The following is a 22,019-nucleotide window of genomic DNA, read 5'->3' as shown; positions in this document are numbered from 1 at the left end:
AGTTCATGTCAGCAGGTGTTTATTAAGTGTCTCCTATGTTCCAGGCACTGTGCTGAATGCTAGGGATACAAAAACAGGCCTGTCCTCAAGGAGTTCACAAGCTCATAGAGGAAACAATGCAGACAGCTATGTACAGACAAGATACATGTATATGCATATACATGACTAAAGGGATTAGCATTGGGAGGATTGGGAAAGGTTTCTTGTAAAAGATGGTATTTTATCCAGGACTTGAAGAAACCCAGAACAAGGTGATAGGGAAGTAGGAGATTCGAGGCATAAAGGACAGCCAATGTCCAGAGTCAGGGATAGGAGTGTCTTGGTTGAGGAGGCCAGAGTTACTGGCTGGTGGAGTAGTACATGGAGGGGGGTGAGAAGTAAGACAGAAGTGGGGCTGGGTTAGGAAGGGCTTTAACAGCCCAACAGAATTTTTTGTTTTATCCTGAATGTAACAAATGACTTGCCATAGATAGTGAGGAGGCAGGCTGCTTGGGGATGGGGGATGGGGGCAGTTGGAGGAGAGAGAAAGATACAAGTCAGGCACAGTCCCTGTCATCATAGAGCTTACAATCCAGTAAGAAGAATACGCAGTGAACTAAAATACAAATAACCTTGTGAATCTAGGGGATAGGAAGGAGAAAAGAGCCATAAATGTAGATCAAACAGAAGAAAGAAGGGTGGTAGTATCAGGGAAACGAAAGCAGAGGCATTTCAGGATTGGTCAGTAGTGTCAGATACTGCAGAAAATTGAGCAAGGATAAGAACTAAGAAGAGGCCATTGGGTTTGGGTTTGGTACGAAGGAGGTGATTGAGAACCTTTGGGCATGTGGTTTCTGTGTAGTGCTCACAGGTTATAGAATTTAGAGCTGGAAACAATCTTAGAGCTCTGGTCCAACCCTCTCCTTTTATAGATAAGGAAACAGACCAGAGAAGCCAACTGACATGTCCAAGATCAGAGAGACAGTGAATAGCAGAACTGGGATTCAAACCTGGGTCTTTTGACGCTAAATCCAGTATTCTTTCCACTACAACACAAGTAGTAGAAGCAGGAGCCAGACTGTCCACCCTCATCCTAGCACAGGAATTGATTTAAGTAGAAACATGGCCAGATACAGTGGTGTACAAATGAACTGGGACAAAGTAAAACAATTAAATTTATTGACTTCTACAATCAGTTTACATTTTAAATATTTGAAAAGCTTTTCATGTGAAATATAACACTCTTGGCAGCAGTCCCTTGTCTTATACAACTTGGCATTGAATTCACAAAATTTTTATGTATTTTTTTTAATTCATTATGAAACTACACCTTTACCACATTGTGTGTAAGTATACATTTTTAAGGAACAGCAAGTTTTTTCTCTCCCTTTTCTTCCAATCTAAGGAGGCCTAATGCCAGGAATCGCTAACCAGCCTTCCAGCTACTAGTTCTCTCTAAAGATCTTTGCTTGTTTTCTGAGAATTAGAGTTTTATGTGGCATTAGTTTGCTAGCTCTTGATGTTTTTTGTTTTGTACAGACCTTTTTACTTTGGTACAACTGATCCTTTTTAACATTGTTGGTTTGAATGATTCTGGGAACTTTTGACTTCCCCATGCCAACAGCAACTGAAATATTTCTTAATAGTTATTGAAACCTACTTTTTTAAGAGTTACAACTTTTCAACATTTCCTTGGAGTTAATAATGTCCACTCTTAAAAACCACAGAATAAAAACACAGCAAAACAAAACAATGAATCATGCATTTGTGCCCTGAAATCCAGCACTCAGCCAGAGAGAACTAGAGTTGGGAATCCAGTTCAATCCAGGCAGCTTCGTGTAGGCAGAAACAAGCATGCAGCACTGTTGCTGTCACAGAATGAAACCCTGTCAGAATTGTAGATTGTCACAAGTAATAGGGACTGGATGTGAAACTATTCTTGCTGTAGGATTGGAGGGAGGGAGGCAGGAAAGCTTGTTAGGATGCTACTTCAAGAGTCCACCTGGGCAGCCATGAGAGCCTGTCCGAACACGGTGAACATGGGAATGAGAAAGAGAAGACAGATATGAGGGATGTTGTGGAGGTGCAAGTCTCAGTGTATCTTGTTCTTTACATTAATTGTTCAAAGCAAGGAGGTTCGAACTATCAACCCACATGCATTTATGCTGAGTGTGAGGAAGTATCATTTTAACCTGAGGAAAATATCAAAGCAGAAGTTAGGCGTGAGCACGATCAATTTATATCATCCATATTATCAAGTAGTATTATTGTTATAGTTAAGATGCTGCCAGGTGCACATAAGTGTGTTTTGAAACTAGGGGAAATGCCTTTGAAACTCTGAATTGTTTTCAGTCTGAGTGGTTTTCGTGTTCTGATGATTGTGTGACCTCTCGTCTTTCAGCTGCTGCAGTGTTCCTGGTATCTCTTTATATTAAAGATGTCTGGCCAGGAACCAAGCCTGTGAATACCTTCCTGGCTCACATCCGCATGGTCTGCAATGCTGCAGAGTTGTTCCATGGGGATGAAGGGAAGACTCAGGAAAAAGAAGAAGCAATAGTAGTCCTGTGTGAGAACATCATTGTTGCTTCCTGAGGCCATTCATTTTGTGTCAAGCACAGTGCTTTGTATATTAATAAAGTTTGGTTTTTGTAGGATTTTATTTTGTTTAATTTTAAGTGATGAAACCTAATTTTAACATAAAAAATGTGGAAATTCTGGAATCCCAGGTAAGCATTATTAAGAACAAACTTTATCTTCTCACGATGTTTTTAATACTATCATTAGATAGTCTCTCATTATGGAGAGACTTCCATCAGACCTTCAAAATGTTTGTTTTTTCTCTTAGGCAGAGACTGACTCAACTTAGTGGTGCTGAGGTAGATGCATCTTGTGAGGAAAAGTCTGCTGACAGATGACAGAAAGGACGAATAGGAGCTGAGTGCACACTAAGGGCGCCCAACATCAGTAAAAGTCCAAGTGGAGGAAAGGGAAGGCCAGCATAGGTCACTTCCTCATTTGTAAAAAAGAGTGTTGTAGACTAGATAGAGTTCTGTACATTCTGCAAATAATAACCTAATGAATGTCTATAAAGATCTCGTGAACTCATGTTGTAATTTTCATTTAGGGCCCATCCTCCCACAAGAGATGCACAGACTGATACCAGCTAACCTATTTAAGGATCCTACATAAAATCACAGCATTCTTTATTTGTAAAACTGCAATAACATGTTCTCACCTTCCTCATGGTCAGTCTTGACCAGGTTAGACCCTATTACTGTACCTAAATGGTCTTTTTTTTTTCTTAGCTACCACAAAAGTGCGTGGCCAGTTTGGTTGATTTGTTCTGTTCTTTTTGCTGATACCATGAGGTTATCCCAGCTTTCCTTCCACCATCAGTCTTCAGTCTAGGTGGAGGGGAATACCATACTTGTTTTTAAACACAGGGCAATTGTACTATCAGCTCAGACCACCAGGCCTCTATAATGTGCATTTTCTTGTACAGGAGGAGTATTGTCAGGGGCAATGACTAGAACAGAATCCAGGGGGCAGTTATTACCCTGTGGCTGCTCATTTGCATCTTCTTGTTCTTGGATTTGGTCTTGAGGCTGTGAGGTGCTTGTAGGGCTGATTTGAAAGCTTCTGGCCTTTTGGACAAAGAAGAGCAAGTTGAAGATGTAATTCCATGTGCACTTGCAGTGTGAGCGGGCACCCCTGTGGATAGGTCAGAATAGGAAACTAGAGTCAAAAGTATTGGCTAGGCAGCACATTTATCACAAGGGAGTTTTTCATATCTCATTCCTGTACTATAATGAAAGAGGAGCTGAGGAAAAGAAAAAAAATTTCTTGAGGGAAAACCCCCAAGCACTTAAGGATAATAGTAAATGACCTGCTGAGTACCATTCCTTACTTTCTTCCCAGCCCCCCAGTCATCTCCCATCAAAATTCTAGGATACTAGAAATTCTTTGGTCTTAAAGTAGAATTTGTGGATTCCGAGTGGATATAAAGAGGGAAAACAGTGTAGGCTAAGAAACTAAGGCAAAAACACATGTTGATGTGTTTGAAAACCCATTCCATAGCTATGTATCAAGTCGTAGGGGAAGAATTAGGAATGGAAATTAAGTATCCTCTAAAATTATTTCAGCCCTAAATCAGTTTTTTTTTTTCTTTATTTTGATCTTACTCATCCCCCAAAGGGACTTTATTATCATTGAAAGGGTATTGTTCCTTTTAGAAAATAAATGAGGAGGGGCAGGGGAAGGGCAGCTAAGTGGGAACCTGTGCTCTTTTATCTAAGAGTACATCCGGAAATACAATCATTCACCATCCATTTTTCTAAGTTCATGCAAACCATTTTATTGTGGATATTTGGTATTTGCTAAGTGCTTTTATTAGTCATGCTATGGGCTCATAAGGAGGGTCACTTTACCTCAGTATTGTACAGTAGCTCAACTAAAGCTGGCTTGTTGTTTATAGCAACAGGTATTCTGTCCCTTATTTAGCATTTTAGGCCCTTCTGTGGACATTTGATAATTTTAGGTTCCTCCACTACCCGTTCCTGTTATGCACTAAATTGGGGGAAATTTTCACCTGTCAAAATGCTGATGAATGTTCTAAATAGTGTCTTGTCCAGTGACTAATAATTTGTATCAGATGAATAGAAAAGGTAGTATATTTGCTTAAGAAAAATCTTATTTAAAAAGAAGAAGATAACTTCTCCATTGCCCAAGTTTCTGACTTGTGTCTGCTGATAGATGTCCTATCGTAGGCCTTGGGGGGAAAGTTTTAGGAATCAGATTTTAAAATTTTTAGCCCTTGAATTTCTGACTAGCTTACCTACTGAGCACCCCCAATCTCTGATAAAGTACTTACTAGAAAGGCAGCTAGGTGGTGCAGTGGATAGAGCATGGGCCTTGGAGTCAGTAAGATCTGAGTTCAAATGTAGCCTCAAACACTTGACACTAGCTGTGTGACCCTGGACAAGTCACTTAACCCTGATTACTTGCCAAAAAAAATAAAGTACTTGAGTGTTTAAAGTACAATGAGTTTTTGAAAAATTTTGCTGATGCCCATGTTAGCTTCATTCTCACTAGCATGCCAGCTACCACACAACATGATTGTGACTAGTTTACTGGTGTTAATTTTTCTGCCTGAGCTCACTTACCGTAACTGACTTACCTTATTGGAACTGAGCCAGACCAGGACATGTAGAGCAAAATTAGGAAGAGTAGTACCACGAAAGCTGCAAGACTCACCCAAAACGCAATGACGATTGAATCTGTTGGCAGGAATAGAGGGCATTTCAGTGTTAAATTGTCGCTGTCCAAAAGGGGATAGAGTTGAGCCAAGGATAGCCAAAATGATGCTCTGTGAAGAGGTAAAAGTTTTACCAGAAAAAAAGAAAAATGTGATGTGACAAAAAATAAGAAAGAGAAGCATGAATTCATAGAAGAGTGGGAATACATGAATAATGTCATAGTGAAATAGGCAGAACCAGAAATAGGAGATATACCGTGTTTAAAATCTTGGAAATATAAAGGAAACTGCTACATAATTGTAATGGCCAAGCTTGGACCCAGAAAAGTAAGTGAAAACACTTTCCTGCAATTGCAGAAGTGAGAGAGTAGATGTGCAATGTGGGTAAACTGTCAGACAGGACTTATGTATCAGGCAGGACAGCTAGGTGGCACAATGGATAGAGTGCCAGGCCTGCAGTCAAGAAGACTCATCTGGGGCGGCCAGGTAGCACAGCAAGTAAGAGCACTGGCTCCAGTGTTGCAAAGACCTGGAGATCGAATCCCGGGCTCAGATACTTAGCACCACACCCAGAAATAATAACTGGCCGTGTAACCTTGAGCAAGTTACTTAACCCTGATTGCTTTAAAAAAAAAAAAGACTCATCTTCCTGACTTCAAATCTGGCCTCAGACACTAAGCTGTGTGACCCTGGCAAGTCACTTAACCCTGTTTGCTTCAGTTCCTCATTTGTAAAATGAGCTGGAGAAGGAAATGGCAAACCACTCTGGTATCTTTTCTGAGAAAACTCTGAAAGGGTTGTGAAGAGTGGCTGAAAAACAACTAAAAAAAATGATTGTCTTCTTTGCCTCAAACTGACAATCCAGCTGGAGACAGCACACAAATAGATAAATGTCAAAGGGTTTCAGAATAGTCCTAAGACAGCTTTGTTTAGGAAGGTACTACACGGATGGAAAGGGCCAGGAAATGTTTCTTGTAGCTGTTGCTTGAGTTGCGTCTTTTCTGAGTCAGGTTGGTTACTTTTGCTGAGATGCTTTCCTCCTCTAAAGAAACTTCACCAGAGAATAGAAGACTGTGTGGATATATGTATTCAAGTATCTGCAGCTATCATGTTGGAGGAGAGATTTAGGGACAAACCAAAAAAAATGGGTAAAAATTGCAGAAGTAGGGGCAGCCAGGTGGCACAGTGAGTAACAGAACCAGCCCCAGAGTCGGGAGACCTAGGATTGGTTCCGGCCTCAGATACTTGACACCCACACAAAATAACTGACCGTGTAACCTTGAGCAAGTTACTTAACCCCAATTGCTTTAAAAAAAAATTTGCAGAAGTAAATAAAGGGTTGAAGTCAAGAAAAACTTCCTAACAATTAGAACTGTTCAAAATGGGGGCGGGCTGCCTTGGTAAAGGGAAAGTTCCCTCACTACTCCCTAGCCCTCACACCTTAGTCTTCAAGCAGAGGCTGGCTAGAGTGGGAATTCCGTTTGTGTATTACTTGAATAATATGGCGGTCAACTCAAATTATATGATTGCATTCCTTTTTAAATCTCTGTTCCAAGGGATAGCTCAGTAAGTAGGGGAAGAGAAGGAATATGTACAAAAAAGAAAAAAAGGAACAACAAAAATAAGATTACAAAAGCAGAGAAGCCACAAGAAAAGTAATTTTTGCTCAAGAACATTTGGCAGATTAGTTCAAGGCAATTATGGGATTGAAAGAGAATTTCAAGGTAATTTAATACACCCCCATCATTTTTATAGATATAAAAGGAACAGACCCCAAGAGGTTTTGACTTCCCCAGTTTCACATAGATGGATAGCATTAGTTCTAGAAATCATTTCCAACACTTAGTCTTTGTTCTTTCTTCAGTACTATGGTGCCTTTCTTCCTTTGTGGACTAAATGCCCCTTCTCCCCAAAAAAAAAGGAAATCATGGAATTATTTTCAAAATTTTTCTTTAATTGATATTAAATATAAATTAACAAGCATTTATTTTTTTTATCAAATGCTTTATTAACTTCTAGTTTACATCATTGATTTCCACAAGATTTTGAGTTGCAAATTTTCTCCCCATTTTTCCCCTACCCACCACCCCAAAACAGCAGTCCTATTGGATATCATCTCCTCCAATCTTCTCTCTCCCATATCTTCTCTCATACCCCCTCCAACTTTCCAGTAGGTCTCGGTGGATCTCTATGCCCCAGTACCTGTATATCTTATTTCCCATTTACATGTAAAATAATATTGATAATAATATATATGTGTATATTTTAAACATTTGATTTTAAAACTTTGAATTCCAGATTCATTCCCTTCCTCCCTTGTCACCCACCCTTACTGGGAAGATAAGCAATTCAATGTAGGTTATACATGTGTAGCTATGCAAAACATTTCCATAGTACATATATTATAAAAGACTGACTGTATTTCCCTCCCTCCTATCCCATCTCCCACTTGTTCTGTTCTCTACTTTGATCTTGTCCTTTTTCAAAAGTGGGTGCTTCCAACTTCTCCCCCAACCTACCCTCCCTTCCATCATTCCCCCTCTCATCCCCTTCTGCCCTACTCTCCTGTAGGGTGAGATACCATATTTAATGTGTATGTCATTCCCTCCCTAAGCCAAATTCAACGAGAATAAGGTTGACCCATTCCCTTTTCCCTTCCTGTTCTTCCCCTCCATTGTAACCATTTTCCCTTACCTCATCTATATGAGATAGTGTACCCCTATCTGTCTCTCCCTATCTCCTCTTATTATATTCCTCTCTCACCTCTTAATTTCACCTTTTAAGTATCATCCCTTCCCATTAAACTGCTCCTGTGCCCTCTATGTATACTTGTACACATATATACACACAATCACATATGTATTCATATGCCCATATACCCTCCTATATAGATATATATGTCTGTGTATATATATATGTAGACATATATGTCTGTATATATATACACATACATACACATTTCTATTCCCTTCAATTCTCATACTGAGAAATGTTTCATAAGTTACAATTATCATTTTTCCATGTAGGAATGTAAATAGTTCGACTTTGATAAGTTCCTTATGACTTCTTTTCCCTGTTTACCTTCTCCTGCTTCTTGTATCTGAATGTCAAATTTTCTATTCAATTCTGGTTTTCTTATCAAGAATGCTTGAAAGTCCTCTATTCCACTGAATGACCATATTTTCCCCTGAAACATGATACTCAATTTCGCTGGTTAGGTGATTCTTGGTTTTAATTCCAGCTCCTTTGCCCTCTGGAATATCATATTCCAAGCCCATTGAGACGTCAGTGTAGAAGCTGCCAGATCCTAGGTTATCCTGATTCTATTTCCACAATATTCAAATTGTTTCTTCCTGGCTGCTTATAATATTTTCTCCTTGATCTGGGAATTCTGGAACCTAGCTATAATATTCCTAGGGGTTTTCTTCTTCGGATCTTTTTCAGGAGGTGATAGGTGGATTCTTTCAACCTCTATTTTGCCCTCTGGTTCAAAAACACCAGGGCAGTTTTCCTTGAGAATTTCTTGGAGGATGATTTCTAGGTTCTTTTTTGGATCATGGCTTTCAGGTAGTCAAATAATTTTTAAATTGTCTCTCCTGGATCTATTTTCCAGGTCAGTGGTTTTCCCAATGAGATATTTCACATTGCCTTCTATTCTTTCATTTGTTTGGATCTGTTTAATAGTGTCTTGATTTTTCATAATGTCACTAGCTTCCATTTGCTCCAATCTAATTTTGAAGGAATGATTATCTTCAGTGAGCTTTTGAGATTCTTTTTCCATCTGGTAAGTTCAGTTTTTTAAGACATTCTTGTCCTCATTGCCTTTTTGAGCCTCTTTTGCCATTAGAGTTAGTCTATTTTTTAAGGTATTATTTTCTTCAGTCAGGTTGTTGACTCATTTCATAATTTTCTTGCATTGGTCTCATTTCTCTTCCCAATTTTTCCTCCACTTTTCTTATCTGGTTTTCAAAATCCTTTTTAAGCTCCTCTGTGGCCTGTAACCAGCAAGTATTTTTCTTGGAAACTTTTGTTGCAGGAATTCTGGCTTCACTGTCTTCCTCCTGTTCCATGCTTTGATCCTTTTTGTCCCCAAAATAGGAGTCTAATGTTGGATTCCTGTGTTTGTTTTGCTTCCCTCATTTACTCATGTTGCCACTCAATTACTTTACTTTTTTGGGCTTTTTGCCACAATAGGACTCTGCTACCAGACAGGGGAGCTTCATACCAAACACTGGGGTTTCTCAGCTGCCGGAGGTATTAGTTGGGTGCCCTCTCTGAAACTTCCACACGCTCTGGCAAGCTGGTCACACAGGACTTCCACTCTAGACCGAAATCCAGATCCAAGCAGGTTAAAGCAAGAGTGATTACCCCTCAGACTTGGTTGCTTGGTCCCTCTACAGTCTGCAGGCCAGGAGCTGAAGCTGCCACATGATGGCAGCTGCATGGCTCGCAGCAGCACCTCAGCCACTTCTCCCTCCAGGGGACAAAGGCCAGTCCCAACTGATGGATCCCAAAGTCCACACTGCACTGACCTCTCACTTTGTCCTTAACATCTATGGGTTGATAATTCTGGAAACTGCCACAGCTGCTGGTGATCTGAAGTCCCTCCAGCCAGTGGCTGGTCAGGCCCACCCTAGGGCTAAAACCTCCAGCTTGCTTGGGGCTGGGCTGAGATCCCAGAACACTGTGCTGGCCGCTTCCTTCCAGCCTGTCCTCAGCAGGAGGTTAGTTTCTCTGTGTCATTTTATGGGTTCTGTTAACAGGCACTTATTAAGCACCTTATATGTACCAGGGATTATGCTTGGCATTGGGATACAAATGCAAAAGTGAAAGTCCTTGCCCTCATAGAGTTTACAATCTAGTGGTCTGGTATGCTTACAGATAAGGAGGTTCAGGATATGTACAAAATTAAAACAGTGATTTGGGAGGAATCAATAATGACCTCTTTAAAAAGGTACCACTTAAGGAGAGCCTTGAAGGCAGTGATAGATTCAGAGAGACAGAGCTTACAAGGGATAAGCAATGCAGGTATGGAATGTGATTTATGCAGAAGCTAAGAGATGGAATGTTTTCTATGGGGAGTAGTAAGTAGACCATTTTGGCTAGAACACAGGACCTGGGGCTGGGGCACAGGGTGTGGCGGGGGTGGGGTGGGGTTGGGGAGGAGGGAGGAAATATGTGATCAGCCTGGAAAGAGGTTAGAGCCAGGTTGTAAGGGACTCCAAATGCTGGGAGAAATGATTGTTTTCTACTGTATTAAAAAAAAAACAATTATTAGGATCCAGGCTTTTATTTCCTTATTTAGGGTCCAGTCTCTCTAGAAAGTCAGTCTCTGAAGGACATGACTGATGGATGAGATTGCCCTAATCCTTGAAGAACATTCTCCTGGATCTTGGGCTGGAGTCCACCCAACTAGGAGACCTTACTTCTGTTTAGAGTGTAAACAGAATGTAATATAGGTGAATTCTTGCCCTTTGGGAATAAGCCCCTGTTCTTGCACCCCTCCATTGGAGTCTAGAGTGACCCAGCTCATGAAGGAGAAAACCAAACAAAGTGGTCTGGATGGAGATGGATTCCCCTGTCCTGATTGCTGGAGGTGACTGAGTTTCATGATCAAGTCATGGTCTCAGCTGGAGGAGCTGAAGACTTTTAGTCCACCTCATTAAATGTCCACCAATCAGGCTTGGTTTCTCCTGTCAAGCACATTCCCTTTCAAAGAAATACTTAAGGCATTCAGTGTCTCCATTAATTGTCTTTGGTTACTGAGAGAAATCACTGTCATAACAATTAATAAATTGATTATTAATTACTCAGAAACTCTGTCTCTTGAGGCTTTTCATTAATCACAATGCCAAACAGTAATTACTAAATGAATCAGTAAAGCAATGATGAATCACTGAAGGTTCTTTTTAGGAGAATGACATAGACAGAATTGTTCTTTAGGAATATTAATTTGACAATTGTGTCGAGGCTGGATTGGAGCAGGGAGAGACTGGATACAGGGAGATCAATTACGAAGGATGTAGAAATACTTCATGTAAGAGAAAGCCTGGTATAGAATGGTTGTATATCAGTTCATGTAAACCTTTCCAGGTTTTTCTGAAATCATCCTGCTTGTCATTTCTTATAGCACAATGGTATTCTATTTCATTCATATGCCAGAACTGTTCAGCCATTCCCCCATTGATGGGCATTCCTTCAATTTCCAATTCTCTGCTAACTGGGTTTTCTTTGTTAACAAGGTATAGCAATGTCTCTCTCTCATGGAAACAATTTAATATTATAAATAATAGAGTAATAATATCTCTGTTCTTTTTTAAAGTAGAGAAATGTGTGAAGAAACAGAGTTTCAAGGGCACCAAAGAGATACACCACCTTGGTAAAGATTTAAAGAGTAGAGACATGATTTCAAAAGAATTGTCGATTTGATAGGAAAAAGATAGGGACTTTTTAAGTAAAAGGTTGAGTCACTGAGAGTCAGGAGGCTCTCGTTTTAGCCATTGAAGGGTAAGAGGAGGTATCATGCAAGGTAAGCAGAGGAGGAAGAGGATCCTGAAAAGAGCTGAAGACATAGTTGCTTCCTTAGAGCTATGGTGAAAGCAGTCAGCTGAGAGGGCTTCAGCTGAGCAATTTCCAATTGGTTGGAGAGAGAAATTATTTCATTGGTCAAGAGTTGTAGTGGTGGCTTTTATCTACCTAAAGTTGGAGAAAGGTGAAACATTTTGTAAGGGTTTATTCTCTGTTGGTACCTCTGGTTTGAGAGCAAAGGGTTTTTTGCAACTACTCCGTATCCTGATGAATCACCTTAACCAGGAAACCTTGAACCTGTGCTGTGTTGAACTCCATTCTAATTGGACAGTGCAGCATCCAGGTGAGTTGAATAGCCCAGAGAAAGTCATTTTGATGAACTTTAGCTTTCTTTAGCTTAAAGAGAACTGCTATTCACATCAAGAGCTAACACTTTTTTTTTCTTTTTTAAAGCAATCGCGGTTAAGCAACCTGCTCAAGGTTACACGGCCAGTTATTTCTGGGTGTGGTGCTGAGTATCTGAGCCCAGATTTGATCCAGGTCATCCCGACACTGGAACCAGTGCTCTTACTCACTGAGCCACCTGGCCGCCCCTAAGCAATTGGGGTTAAGTAACTTGCTCAAGGTTACACGGCCAGGTGTTTCTGGGTGGGTGCTAAGTGTCTGAGCCCGGGATTCGATCTCCAGGTCTTCTCAACACTGGAGCCGGTGCTCTTACTCGCTGTGCTACCTGGCCGCCCCATGAGCTAACACTTTCTAAATGCACTTCTAAGGGTAATGGTTAATTGAAAGAGCTTATTATTCTGTGTTCAACAGAGGAGAACTTCCTCGATGAAGAATGAACAGTGAGGATCAATAGTCAATCAGTGACCTGAGAAGCAATTTCATGTAGTCCAGATGTTCCTGAATGGACCAATTTACATTGAAACCTCAGGCTGGAGTTGGGAGGTTTTTTTCTCCCTATGTGTTTTCCCTGCCATGTTCCTAAAAGTGGGAGCCAAATCTTTACCATAGCTATGAGTACATTGATAGAAGAGTGTAATCTGGGTTTATATGTGTATTGTGATGAATTTTTCTCATTTCTATATTTGTTCAAATATAATAGTACTATAATAGTATTTGTTTTTGCCTTATTAGCAAATGGTTAAGTTTAAGACCTAAAAATGTCATTATTATGAGTGACTGGTTGTGTGCATAGAAAACATGAGGGCTCAAGAGCTAGAGTGGTGTTGGGAGCCAGAGGCCTGAGCCAGGACTTCAGATAATTACCTTGATATCAGTGGACCCAAATATCAATGACCTCTTTGAGAAGAAACTTTTTGTCAAGTTAGCTCCTGAGTTCTTTTGATATGGGTTACACTTATAAGGATGTATGACTAACTTCCTCTATTGATATTTGCCAGCCAGGGATAAGACCCGAGAAGGCAGATAATTGGAGTAATCCAGTATTGGGGTAGAGGGACTGGAAATAAAGGACAAGTGACCGACTGATAGTGTATCATCACTAGAATGAGCCATATTATAGTTAACCTGAAATTTATTAAGCTCCTACTACATGAAAAACACTGTAATAGGTGATGAGGATACAGGATAGCTATGACAGACTACTAAGAGGAAAAGATAACAGAGATAAAGATGATAAAATAAAGTGACATAAGTGCAAAGGACAGGTCTCAATAAAGTACTTCATAAACTTTGAAGAGAGAAATATCACTTTTACTGGGAGGGACTAAAGGGCAAAGGTAGTTATGGAATAAACCTTTGAAATAAGAGAATTCCTTTTAAACTCCCTCTGGGAGACAGATAAGAGGTGGAGAAAATGAGAACCATCTTTGGTGATCATCCCAGGACACATACATAAGTACACACCTACATATAAAGCACATGTACACATACATACATACATATAAAGTCCACAAATACAAATCTGCACATACCTATAAAACATACGTGTGTATACATACATATATATGTAAATTTTTTGTTTCTAAGTATTACCTTGATTTACCACAAAGCAACTGTGTTCTGCTCCAGAGGATCTTGTTCAGTAACTTGCATCTCTACTAGGGAGTTAAAAACTGAGTGGCATTCTGGGATTTGCAATTCAGAGAGACAAGCATTCCCTCCAAACCCTGAGAATGATTTGTATTGTCAAACTTTTCAAGCCAGGAGGTACATTTGGGTTAACTTGGGCTATGCTGGTCAATATTAAATAACTGGCTCTCAAAAAATATATATATAACACCCTGCAAAACAAATAAATAGCCAACATAGAGGTGTAATATTAATGGGATATAAGATCTCCCCCTCCCCCCACTCTATTCCCCCATTAATAGGCCTCAGGTGGAACCCATTAAGGGAAGTTTGCTTAGGGGAGGTTTGCTTGTTGGAAGGCTTTCACACCTTTTGCTAATTCCTAATCAGGCACTGAGTCCTGAGGGTTGTGATGACTTATGTCTCTTAGAAGTGTATATATACTCTGAGTTGGTATTTTGCTTTGGAGGCTCACTTAGGAGAAGGATCTTGTGATTTCCTGGTCAAGCATTCTGAGTGGCCTTATGGTCAGAGCTCCCCAACTCCTCAGATGTAAAGGCTCTTTTGATCTAGAGATGTATGTAAAGTGATTCAGGTGGTTAGAACCCTGTCTGTTGGTCTTTATTTCTCTGCTTTTATTTTCTCTCTATTTTCTCTGAAGTTCAGGGTGCTGACTTTTCCCCTGAACTAGTGAATGTAATTATAAAAGATTATTGACCCCTTAAATAGCTGACTTTCCTAGTAAAGCAGATCTAAGAACCTGTACTAGCAGCCATCCTGGGTATGCCAGTGTGGCTGCCACTACAAGAGGGGAGACACTTTTAAGTTTAATCTGCATTATTAACATTTTCTACATCACTCTTAAGTATAGCTAACCAAAAAAACAATATAGCAAGCCTTGACTTGTAGTATTTTCTGATTTCCAAGGTATAAATGCTTACACTAAAGATTTTACAATTAGCTCTCTTGAACAGACTCTAACTTGCTCCAGCACACCCTGGTTACACTCAAAAGTTTTTTTTTTTTTCCCCTTAAAGATGCACAGTCAGCAAGAAAACAGACTGAGGAAGAAATAAGGATTGTACCAGCTGAGCAATACCAGCAGTAGACAGTTTTACTTCTTCCCTGTCACAAGAATGCAAACCATCTCCCAACACCCTTCAAACTCTCCTTGAGAATGAGCTATTCAGTGATCACTATGTACTGCAGTACCAATAGCAATATGGAAGGCCCTGTCACTTTCTGATCACAGTAAACAAAATGCTATGCTGGGCCCACCTTTGCCTCATAACAGTCTCTTAAGTACCCACTCTGAGTGGCCTAATGCTGAGGCCTAAAAATTTCCCCCTGTGTTAACTGAGCACTGCCTATATCAGGTACCTTAGCATTGACCCCCTGTGCAAAGGCCTAGTGGTGTGATCTGTTCTGGGCCCAGTGATAGGCTCTTATTCCAAAACATAATACTGCCATAGGTTCTGCTTTGCCTCCCTGTGCTGGATGCAGCCAATGCTAGGGCCTAAACTCTGTACTTTATGCTGTAGTGGGCATTGCTGCTGCCTCTATTTTGGGGATTGACAAGGGAATCCCTTACCTAACCCTCTCTTCAAGATTCGAAGTTACCATTTATAGCTGAGGTGTCAAATTCCTCACTTCCCACCACAGGCAACCAGAGCCAGATTAAAATGTAACTGGGAAATTTTTTTTTTAAAGCAATCAGGGTTAAGTAGCTTGCTCAAGGTTACATGGCCAGTTATTTCTGGGTGTGGTGCAGTAACTGGGAAATGTTTAACAAAATAAATAAAAATACGATGCAATATAGATAATGTTAATTTATGGTTTTCTAAATTAGCATGTAGGAAGGGACCCATTTCTGTTTGAGTTTGACACCTATGGTTATAGGATCAAGAGTGTAAGCTGTCTCTAACTTTTAAAATTGATGCATTCCCAACCCCCTTCGTCCCCAACAAGTTAACTTTGGGTACATTTGGCACAATTCTTAAACGGTCTCTGGGTTCCTGGGGAGGCTCAAGAATTGTCCTTTCAAGTGCTTCCTGTAGTTTATTGCAATAAAGAGTGCCAACAAAGTTCATATAGTTCCAAATGGCCTCCCAACTGTCAAATTAACAGAGTCCCAAGCACTTCCTTCAGCTTCAGAATGTCTTAAGATGATCTCCAAATTCCATTCTTTAGTAAAGGACCAAGCCAGAGGAGTGCTGGCAAATGTTTAACAACTGACTCTCCAAAAAGAAAAAAAAAGTAAGCAGGACATTCTTTTAAGTTTAATGTGCATTTTCTCCATCTCTTGCTTTAGCCTAAGCAATCAACAAACCAACAAATTAAATCTTGATTTCTAGATTGTGAATTTCCAAGTTGTAAATGCTCACACAGAAAATTTTGCATTTGGCTCTCCTGAACCAGATGGAGCTGGCTCCAGCACACCTCTGGCCCAAGGCTACTACAGCTGGTTGGCAATGCAAATCATAATTTCCTCCAAACAAAAATTATGTAAATTTAACATTTCATAGCATTTATTATCATTAAGACATGGTTCTTAAAGACACAGCTCACAGTTTTATCTGTCTCTTATTTGCTGACTTTCTATAGATTTCTAATCTCCTCAGAGCAATGGAGGCCCTCTTAGAGTATTCAGTCAGCTCCACCAGAAGCATAGAGGCCAATAAGATTCATTTTCCTCCACTTGGCTTTTTTCACTTCAATGAGTTCATGCCAATGGAATATTGCCAAATATTACCACTTGTTGTAGACTGGCCCTGATTCAGTCTGGTCTAATGCTTCAGGTTCAGAATGGAATTAAATGAAATCTAGTAAACCATCAAGGGTTAACAAAATCAGTTTACAAAGCCAAAGGAGTGAAAGCATATTCATCAAGGTTACTGCATTGATTCAGCTGGATTTATTTGTTGGGCAAGTTGGGACTTTATTGTCTCTGTGTTAGCCATGCCGGTCAATTGGTCAGAAGCCTGAGAGAAGAAACTGCTGATGTTTTGTTCTCTGGATTTTTATGCTTTAGTCACAAGAAACCTATGGCAGTGGCTTAGCCCGGGACACCCTGAGCCAAGGAAAAACTAGGCTAGCCTTTCTAGCAAATATTGCTCCTATTACAATAATTAATACCAATTTTCTGTTAGCAATATGGTTTCAGTGCTTAGATTTTACATGTTAAGGTAATAGTCCCCTTTTGAATATATTTTATCATGGAAGCTGGTCAAAACTGACAAAATTTTTAAGAATTTTATCAAAAGATAAGAATATGGAATTACTTAAGTCAGTATATATGGAGTCTTCTCCTCATTTGATGACCTGGTCCATTAGTTGAAGAAGGTGACTGACCATCTTCTTGATCCTGCCAGTTCTACCATTAATTTAATGGTGTATTACACCAGATTTTTTGGACTACTTAGCAAGAGTAAGTCATTGTAAAATACCTAGAAAATGGTATTTTATACTTTTCCTCAAGACTTTTTCCCAACTAATTTAGATAAATGTGATATAATATACATTGCAACCTACATCATTACCCATAACATCCTTATTGCTTATAAAAAGAAGAGTAGAGAGACCTGTCATTAAATAGCTAGCTCCCAAAGAAAAGAATGTTACCTTTGGCCACCCCCACTCTGGAATTCAATAATTCCTTTAAAAAGAATACTCATGCTAGTCTGTATTTCATTATTTTGGGACGTTTTATGAAGGATTGAATATAGGCAAGCTATTCAGCCTAAACCACAAAAAGCTACTGATATGGCAATCTTGTACTGATTGATAACAGCTGAAAATCTAAAACGTTTGGGGATCACTTTGCCCAGCTCCGGAGTATTTAGGGTGACAGATTTACTTATGTTGTCCCCCTCATCCCCCACCAAATCTTTACTGTTGATGTGATTTTGTGGAAGGAATGTTGAATTTGGAGGAAGGAGAAGCCTGGGTTGGGCTCCTGGTTCTACCAGTTACTGGTTATGTGACTAGGCAAGTCACTTGTCAGTTTCCTCATCTGTAAAATGGAGGTAATGCTTCCATTGCCTATCCTACAACTTTAGTGTGAAGAAATAAATCACTTTGTAAACCTTAAAGCATTAGGGGAACATTACTTGTAATTCTCATGATACGAAAACAGCAGGGAATATGTAAGTTGAGTGCAGAAGCTGAATTTAGTACATTTCTCTGATAGGTAATGAAACTAGTATACTGCAAAGGGCTAACCCATGTTCATGTTAAACTTTTAACTTTCTATGAGAGGTTTGATATTTCATGTATGAAGACTTAAGGTCACCTCCCTTTTAGGGACCTGACGGTTCCCATGCTGCTGACAAACAGGGGTTTTGGACTGGGACCAGAGTATATCTGACTCGTTTCCAAAGCCAGAAAGAAATTACTTTTAGATTATACATAACTATCTGTTTCTTTTCTAATCTCTCACTTCTCAATCAGAGTAGATTGCTGTTAATCTTATTACAATAAAGTCCCCACTGAAGTCTATTACACAATAAAAAAAACTGTTAAAAACTGGATTGTTTGCCAAAAAAGAAATAATAATATATGTGGAAATTAAAAACAGCTTAATGGATTTTTCTTTTGTCAAATTTCCTTTTTCTGGATAGAAAGGGTGGTGGAAAGGAAATAAATTCTGGATGAAATATAAATACTTAGGAATCTTAAAGTTTATTCTGGGCTATGGTAATAAGCAAATGGGACGTGTTTTGAAAGGGTCTTTTCATGTACCAAAGCATCACAGCATCAATAATTAATTTTCATCTCTGAGACCTCAACATCTTGCCTCTTTCTCAGTTGACATTTCATTCATGAAGTCCCTTACTCTTAATGGAACCTTCGGAAGCCTTTGGTTGGGAACTTTAGTGGGAGATACATGAGAGTAACCAAGGGTTTCCTTGCTGGATTCCATCAAATTGCTCAGTGGGCTACACCCTTAGAGGTCTATGCATTCAGATGAGACAGGCCAGCCCTCCATATCGAATACTGGAGAATTGAAGTGTAGGTCATAGTTACCTATGTTCTTCTTATTGGGGAATGTCAAATTAAAAATCTCAGTTAACTCAGGTTGGTAAAAAAGGGTTTTGTTAAATCCAAAACTATTTTCTATTACAAATTGACAGATACATCATAGAATGGGGTCACATTTCTGTAATTTTTTTTCAAAATTTTATTTTAGCCTCAAACACTAGAACACAGATATACAGAATGGAGAAAAGAAACAAAAATATGCCATAAACTTAAATACTGGGATTTAAATACAAAGTTAGAAAGGAAAAAAAGCATGTCATATGTATAGCAGAACATAAGAGAGGATTCAAAATATGTAACAATAAATTTTCATTTCAAGAAAAGCTGTGTGAGAAATAATACTCGTTGTGTTGAGAATTGTCCATCTTTGCTTCCTTGTGAGTTTTCTTTTGTTCTGTGCTGTGTACTTTTTAAACTTTATTCTTTTTTCTTTTTTCATCACCCCCTCCCCAGCAGGCCACAATAAAGTTTAGATATGTTTCTCTATAGCTATAGATATATACATTTCTGTATGATTCTATATGATAAATATACACATTTCTGTTATTACAAAATGTTAGAGCTAGAAAGAGCCTTAGAAACCTCTTGACCAATGTCCCCTATTTTTCCAGATTAGGAAATTGAAGCTCAGAGAGATTCCTGTCCAAGGCCACCAAATATAACAGTAACAGAGTGGTGACTAGAACCCCATTTCCTGACTCCCAGATCAGCACTATTTCTATTATACCAAATATCCTTTCACTCAAACTCTGTGCCTTTGGTAACATGTAGATACCTTTGTATATCCTCTTTGTCCTTCACAGCCATCATTATGCTTTTTATTTTAGATAAAATGTTATATCTCAAAGTGGTGATAGTGATGTGATTGTCGTATTTGCCAAGCATATGAGAAGAAAAGATCCAGAAGGGAATGATCAGCACCTATCATAGTAGTGATAAGCGCATAGTATATCCTCAGCATATCTGACTGACTAATAATACCTTAAAAACACAACATTAAGCTCTGGAAATAATAAATTAAGCCAAAAGTTTATTTAAATGCTTCTAAATAATGTGGCCTTGATGGCCATCGATGTTCCATCAGCCTGCCATACTTCATATAAAAATATAATATAGCATCCCAAGACATTAGAGTATTAAACTAAGGTGCACTGTCCCTTTGTATAAAAAGAGCACATAAGATCAGTCCCTTACAGTGACTACATTAACGTTCTGACAGACGCAGTATGATTACACTGAATGTGTAGTATCCAAGGTGACCAAGCTTCCTTGTGTGTATAGGTTAAGCTCACGTTTCTAAAACTGTCATCCAATATTCTGTGCCCATTACCTCTATTCATTGTTTTCTATGCTGGCTTAATCCAGAGGGCAAATGAGGAAAGGAAAACCTTGCAAAAGAGATGAAAGTTAACAAAGGGGGAATTGGGAATGAGATTGACAAAATGTATGCTGAACTAAATTTTTTAGAAGTCTCTTTTTATCTAGCTGTTATAACTGAATAATTTGGGGGGATTTTTAGAAAATTATGTAGGTTTTACATAATAGGCAGCAAACAGCAACTTGGGGAAAATATGTATATACTGTAATGTTTTTTTGTTTTGTTTTACCAGAAAATACTAAATATACAACTTGAGGTAATACACAATTACTTCATGGCAAAACTAATCTTAACTCTATTAGGAAATAAAACTTTAAAAAACACTGCTAAAGTGTTTGTTTTTAAAATTATGTATTTTAACAAGTTTGAGGAGAGAAAGCATGACGTGGAGGTAGAGGATTGGTCTTTGAGTTGAGAAGACCTACTCTCATATCGTGTCTCTGACATATACTGGCTGCATGATCATGGGCCAATCACTTAATCTCTCCGATTAAGTGTCCCAGAAAGAGCTCTAAGATAATAAGATATAGCCAAGCAATCAGTGAGCAAACATTTCTAAAGTGCTTCCCATGTGTTAAGGACTATGTTTGGGGGACACAAAGAAAGGCAAAAACATGTCTGCCCTTGAGGAGGGTGCATTCTAGTGGAATTGGGGAGTGCAACATATAAATCACACACAAACAAAATGGATAGATAGATAGTTGCTGATCTGCATCAATGGGAGAAATTTCCACTCCAATAAAGTCACACATATACACAAAAGTTTGATGTTAACTTTGATATATTTTCTTAGAAAAAATTTATTAACATCAGCTAACAGTTGTGTGAGCTGGCATTATACAGCACCTATTCAAAGATTTTTTTTTAATGTCAATCACAAAACATGCAAGGATATTTGGGCCAGCCCTCCCAACTTCTGTGCTTTAATAATATTTCCTTATCAGTTTAATGGAATTCTCAGTACTTACATTTGTTAGCTTTCAACTTCCTTTCATCTACTTGAGGAAGATCCACATAATCCATATAGTATTCGTAGCCATAGTAAGAGTTAGAGTTAGTAGAATTAGTTCTGTTGGCCATGTCAGTTATGCCCTGAGAGTGCTGGGAGAGAGCAGCAGGGCCCTTTTATGCAGAGCTAGCCACGCTCTCTGTCCCTGGACATTGCATAACTGATTTCTGGGTAAATAATTCCAACTATGTCTTTGGGTCTCTAAGCTCTGCAGACTCAAGGACTGACTACACAGCAGAGAAATTTAGTAAGAATAAATGACCAAATGACTGAATAGAACTGATACCTTTCAAATGGTGCAGCAAAAACAAACAAACAGAAAAAACACACCTTGGAGTCAGAGAACTTAAGTTCGAATAGTAGGTTTGTCTAACTGTGTGACTCTGGGCAAGCCTCTTAACTTCTCTGGGTCTCAGCTGATTCCTCTGTAAAATGAGGGATTGAATTGAGAGCTTCTGAAGTTTCTCTGATCTAAAACTATGATTATTTATATTTACACACACACACACACACACACACACACACACACACACACACACTGTTGTACCCAGAAACACAAGCAAGACCCACATAACAATTTAGAATTGAACCCTTTATTTGTGCCATGTTGGCTGATCAGGCCACATGTTGGCTGTGAGGGGGGGCGGGGAGTGGCGATCTCAGATAATGCCTCAGCTTTTAAAGGGACACCACATGGCCAATGGCTAGGTATGATGTAAGCAGGAACTTGCAGAGGCCAAAATCAGTGAATGATCAGTACACACCTTGAAATTCCCTACTGTGCCAAGTCTCCCTGG

At 39.2% G+C, this 22,019-nt stretch overlaps 2 protein-coding genes across 3 annotated transcripts in view; one reads left to right on the top strand and one right to left on the bottom strand.

Annotated features, from left to right (window-relative positions):
- URB1 (URB1 ribosome biogenesis homolog) overlaps positions 1 to 2,633 on the top strand; it is a 110,061-nt gene extending 107,428 nt beyond the window's left edge. For both annotated transcript variants that reach the window (XM_069074896.1, XM_069074897.1), the window contains one exon: positions 2,381 to 2,633. In XM_069074896.1, the coding sequence (XP_068930997.1) occupies positions 2,381 to 2,571 (191 nt within the window). In that variant the 3' untranslated portion in view covers positions 2,572 to 2,633. The remainder of the gene's footprint in view (positions 1 to 2,380) is intronic.
- A 144-nt stretch (positions 2,634 to 2,777) lies between these two features.
- Positions 2,778 to 21,293, bottom strand: MRAP (melanocortin 2 receptor accessory protein). Its single transcript, XM_069074898.1, has 3 exons — positions 21,182 to 21,293; positions 5,156 to 5,255; positions 2,778 to 3,690 (listed from the first exon to the last, which is right to left on the bottom strand). Exons 1-3 carry the CDS (start codon positions 21,291 to 21,293, stop codon positions 3,441 to 3,443), a joined length of 462 nt encoding a protein of 153 aa, XP_068930999.1. The 3' UTR covers positions 2,778 to 3,440.
- Between the last annotated feature and the right edge of the window lie 726 nt (positions 21,294 to 22,019).

The sequence above is a fragment of the Petaurus breviceps genome, unplaced genomic scaffold, assembly GCF_028583685.1.
Source record: "Petaurus breviceps papuanus isolate PSGF00001 unplaced genomic scaffold, PetGlider_PUasm1.0 90897, whole genome shotgun sequence".
Lineage (NCBI taxonomy): Eukaryota > Metazoa > Chordata > Mammalia > Diprotodontia > Petauridae > Petaurus > Petaurus breviceps.
This window is presented reverse-complemented; position numbering and strand designations above follow the sequence as displayed.

Bases quoted from the DNA above. Each gene is read 5' to 3' on its own strand.
- MRAP (XM_069074898.1), bottom strand. From the start codon at position 21,293: ATGGCCAACAGAACTAATTCTACTAACTCTAACTCTTACTATGGCTAC. The intron at 5,256-21,181 runs GTAAGTACTGAG...TCCTGCCAACAG, and splicing joins GAAGTTGAAAGCTAACAAAT to ATTCAATCGTCATTGCGTTT. The intron at 3,691-5,155 runs GTAAGTCAGTTA...ACCTATCCACAG, and splicing joins TCTGGCTCAGTTCCAATAAG to GGGTGCCCGCTCACACTGCA.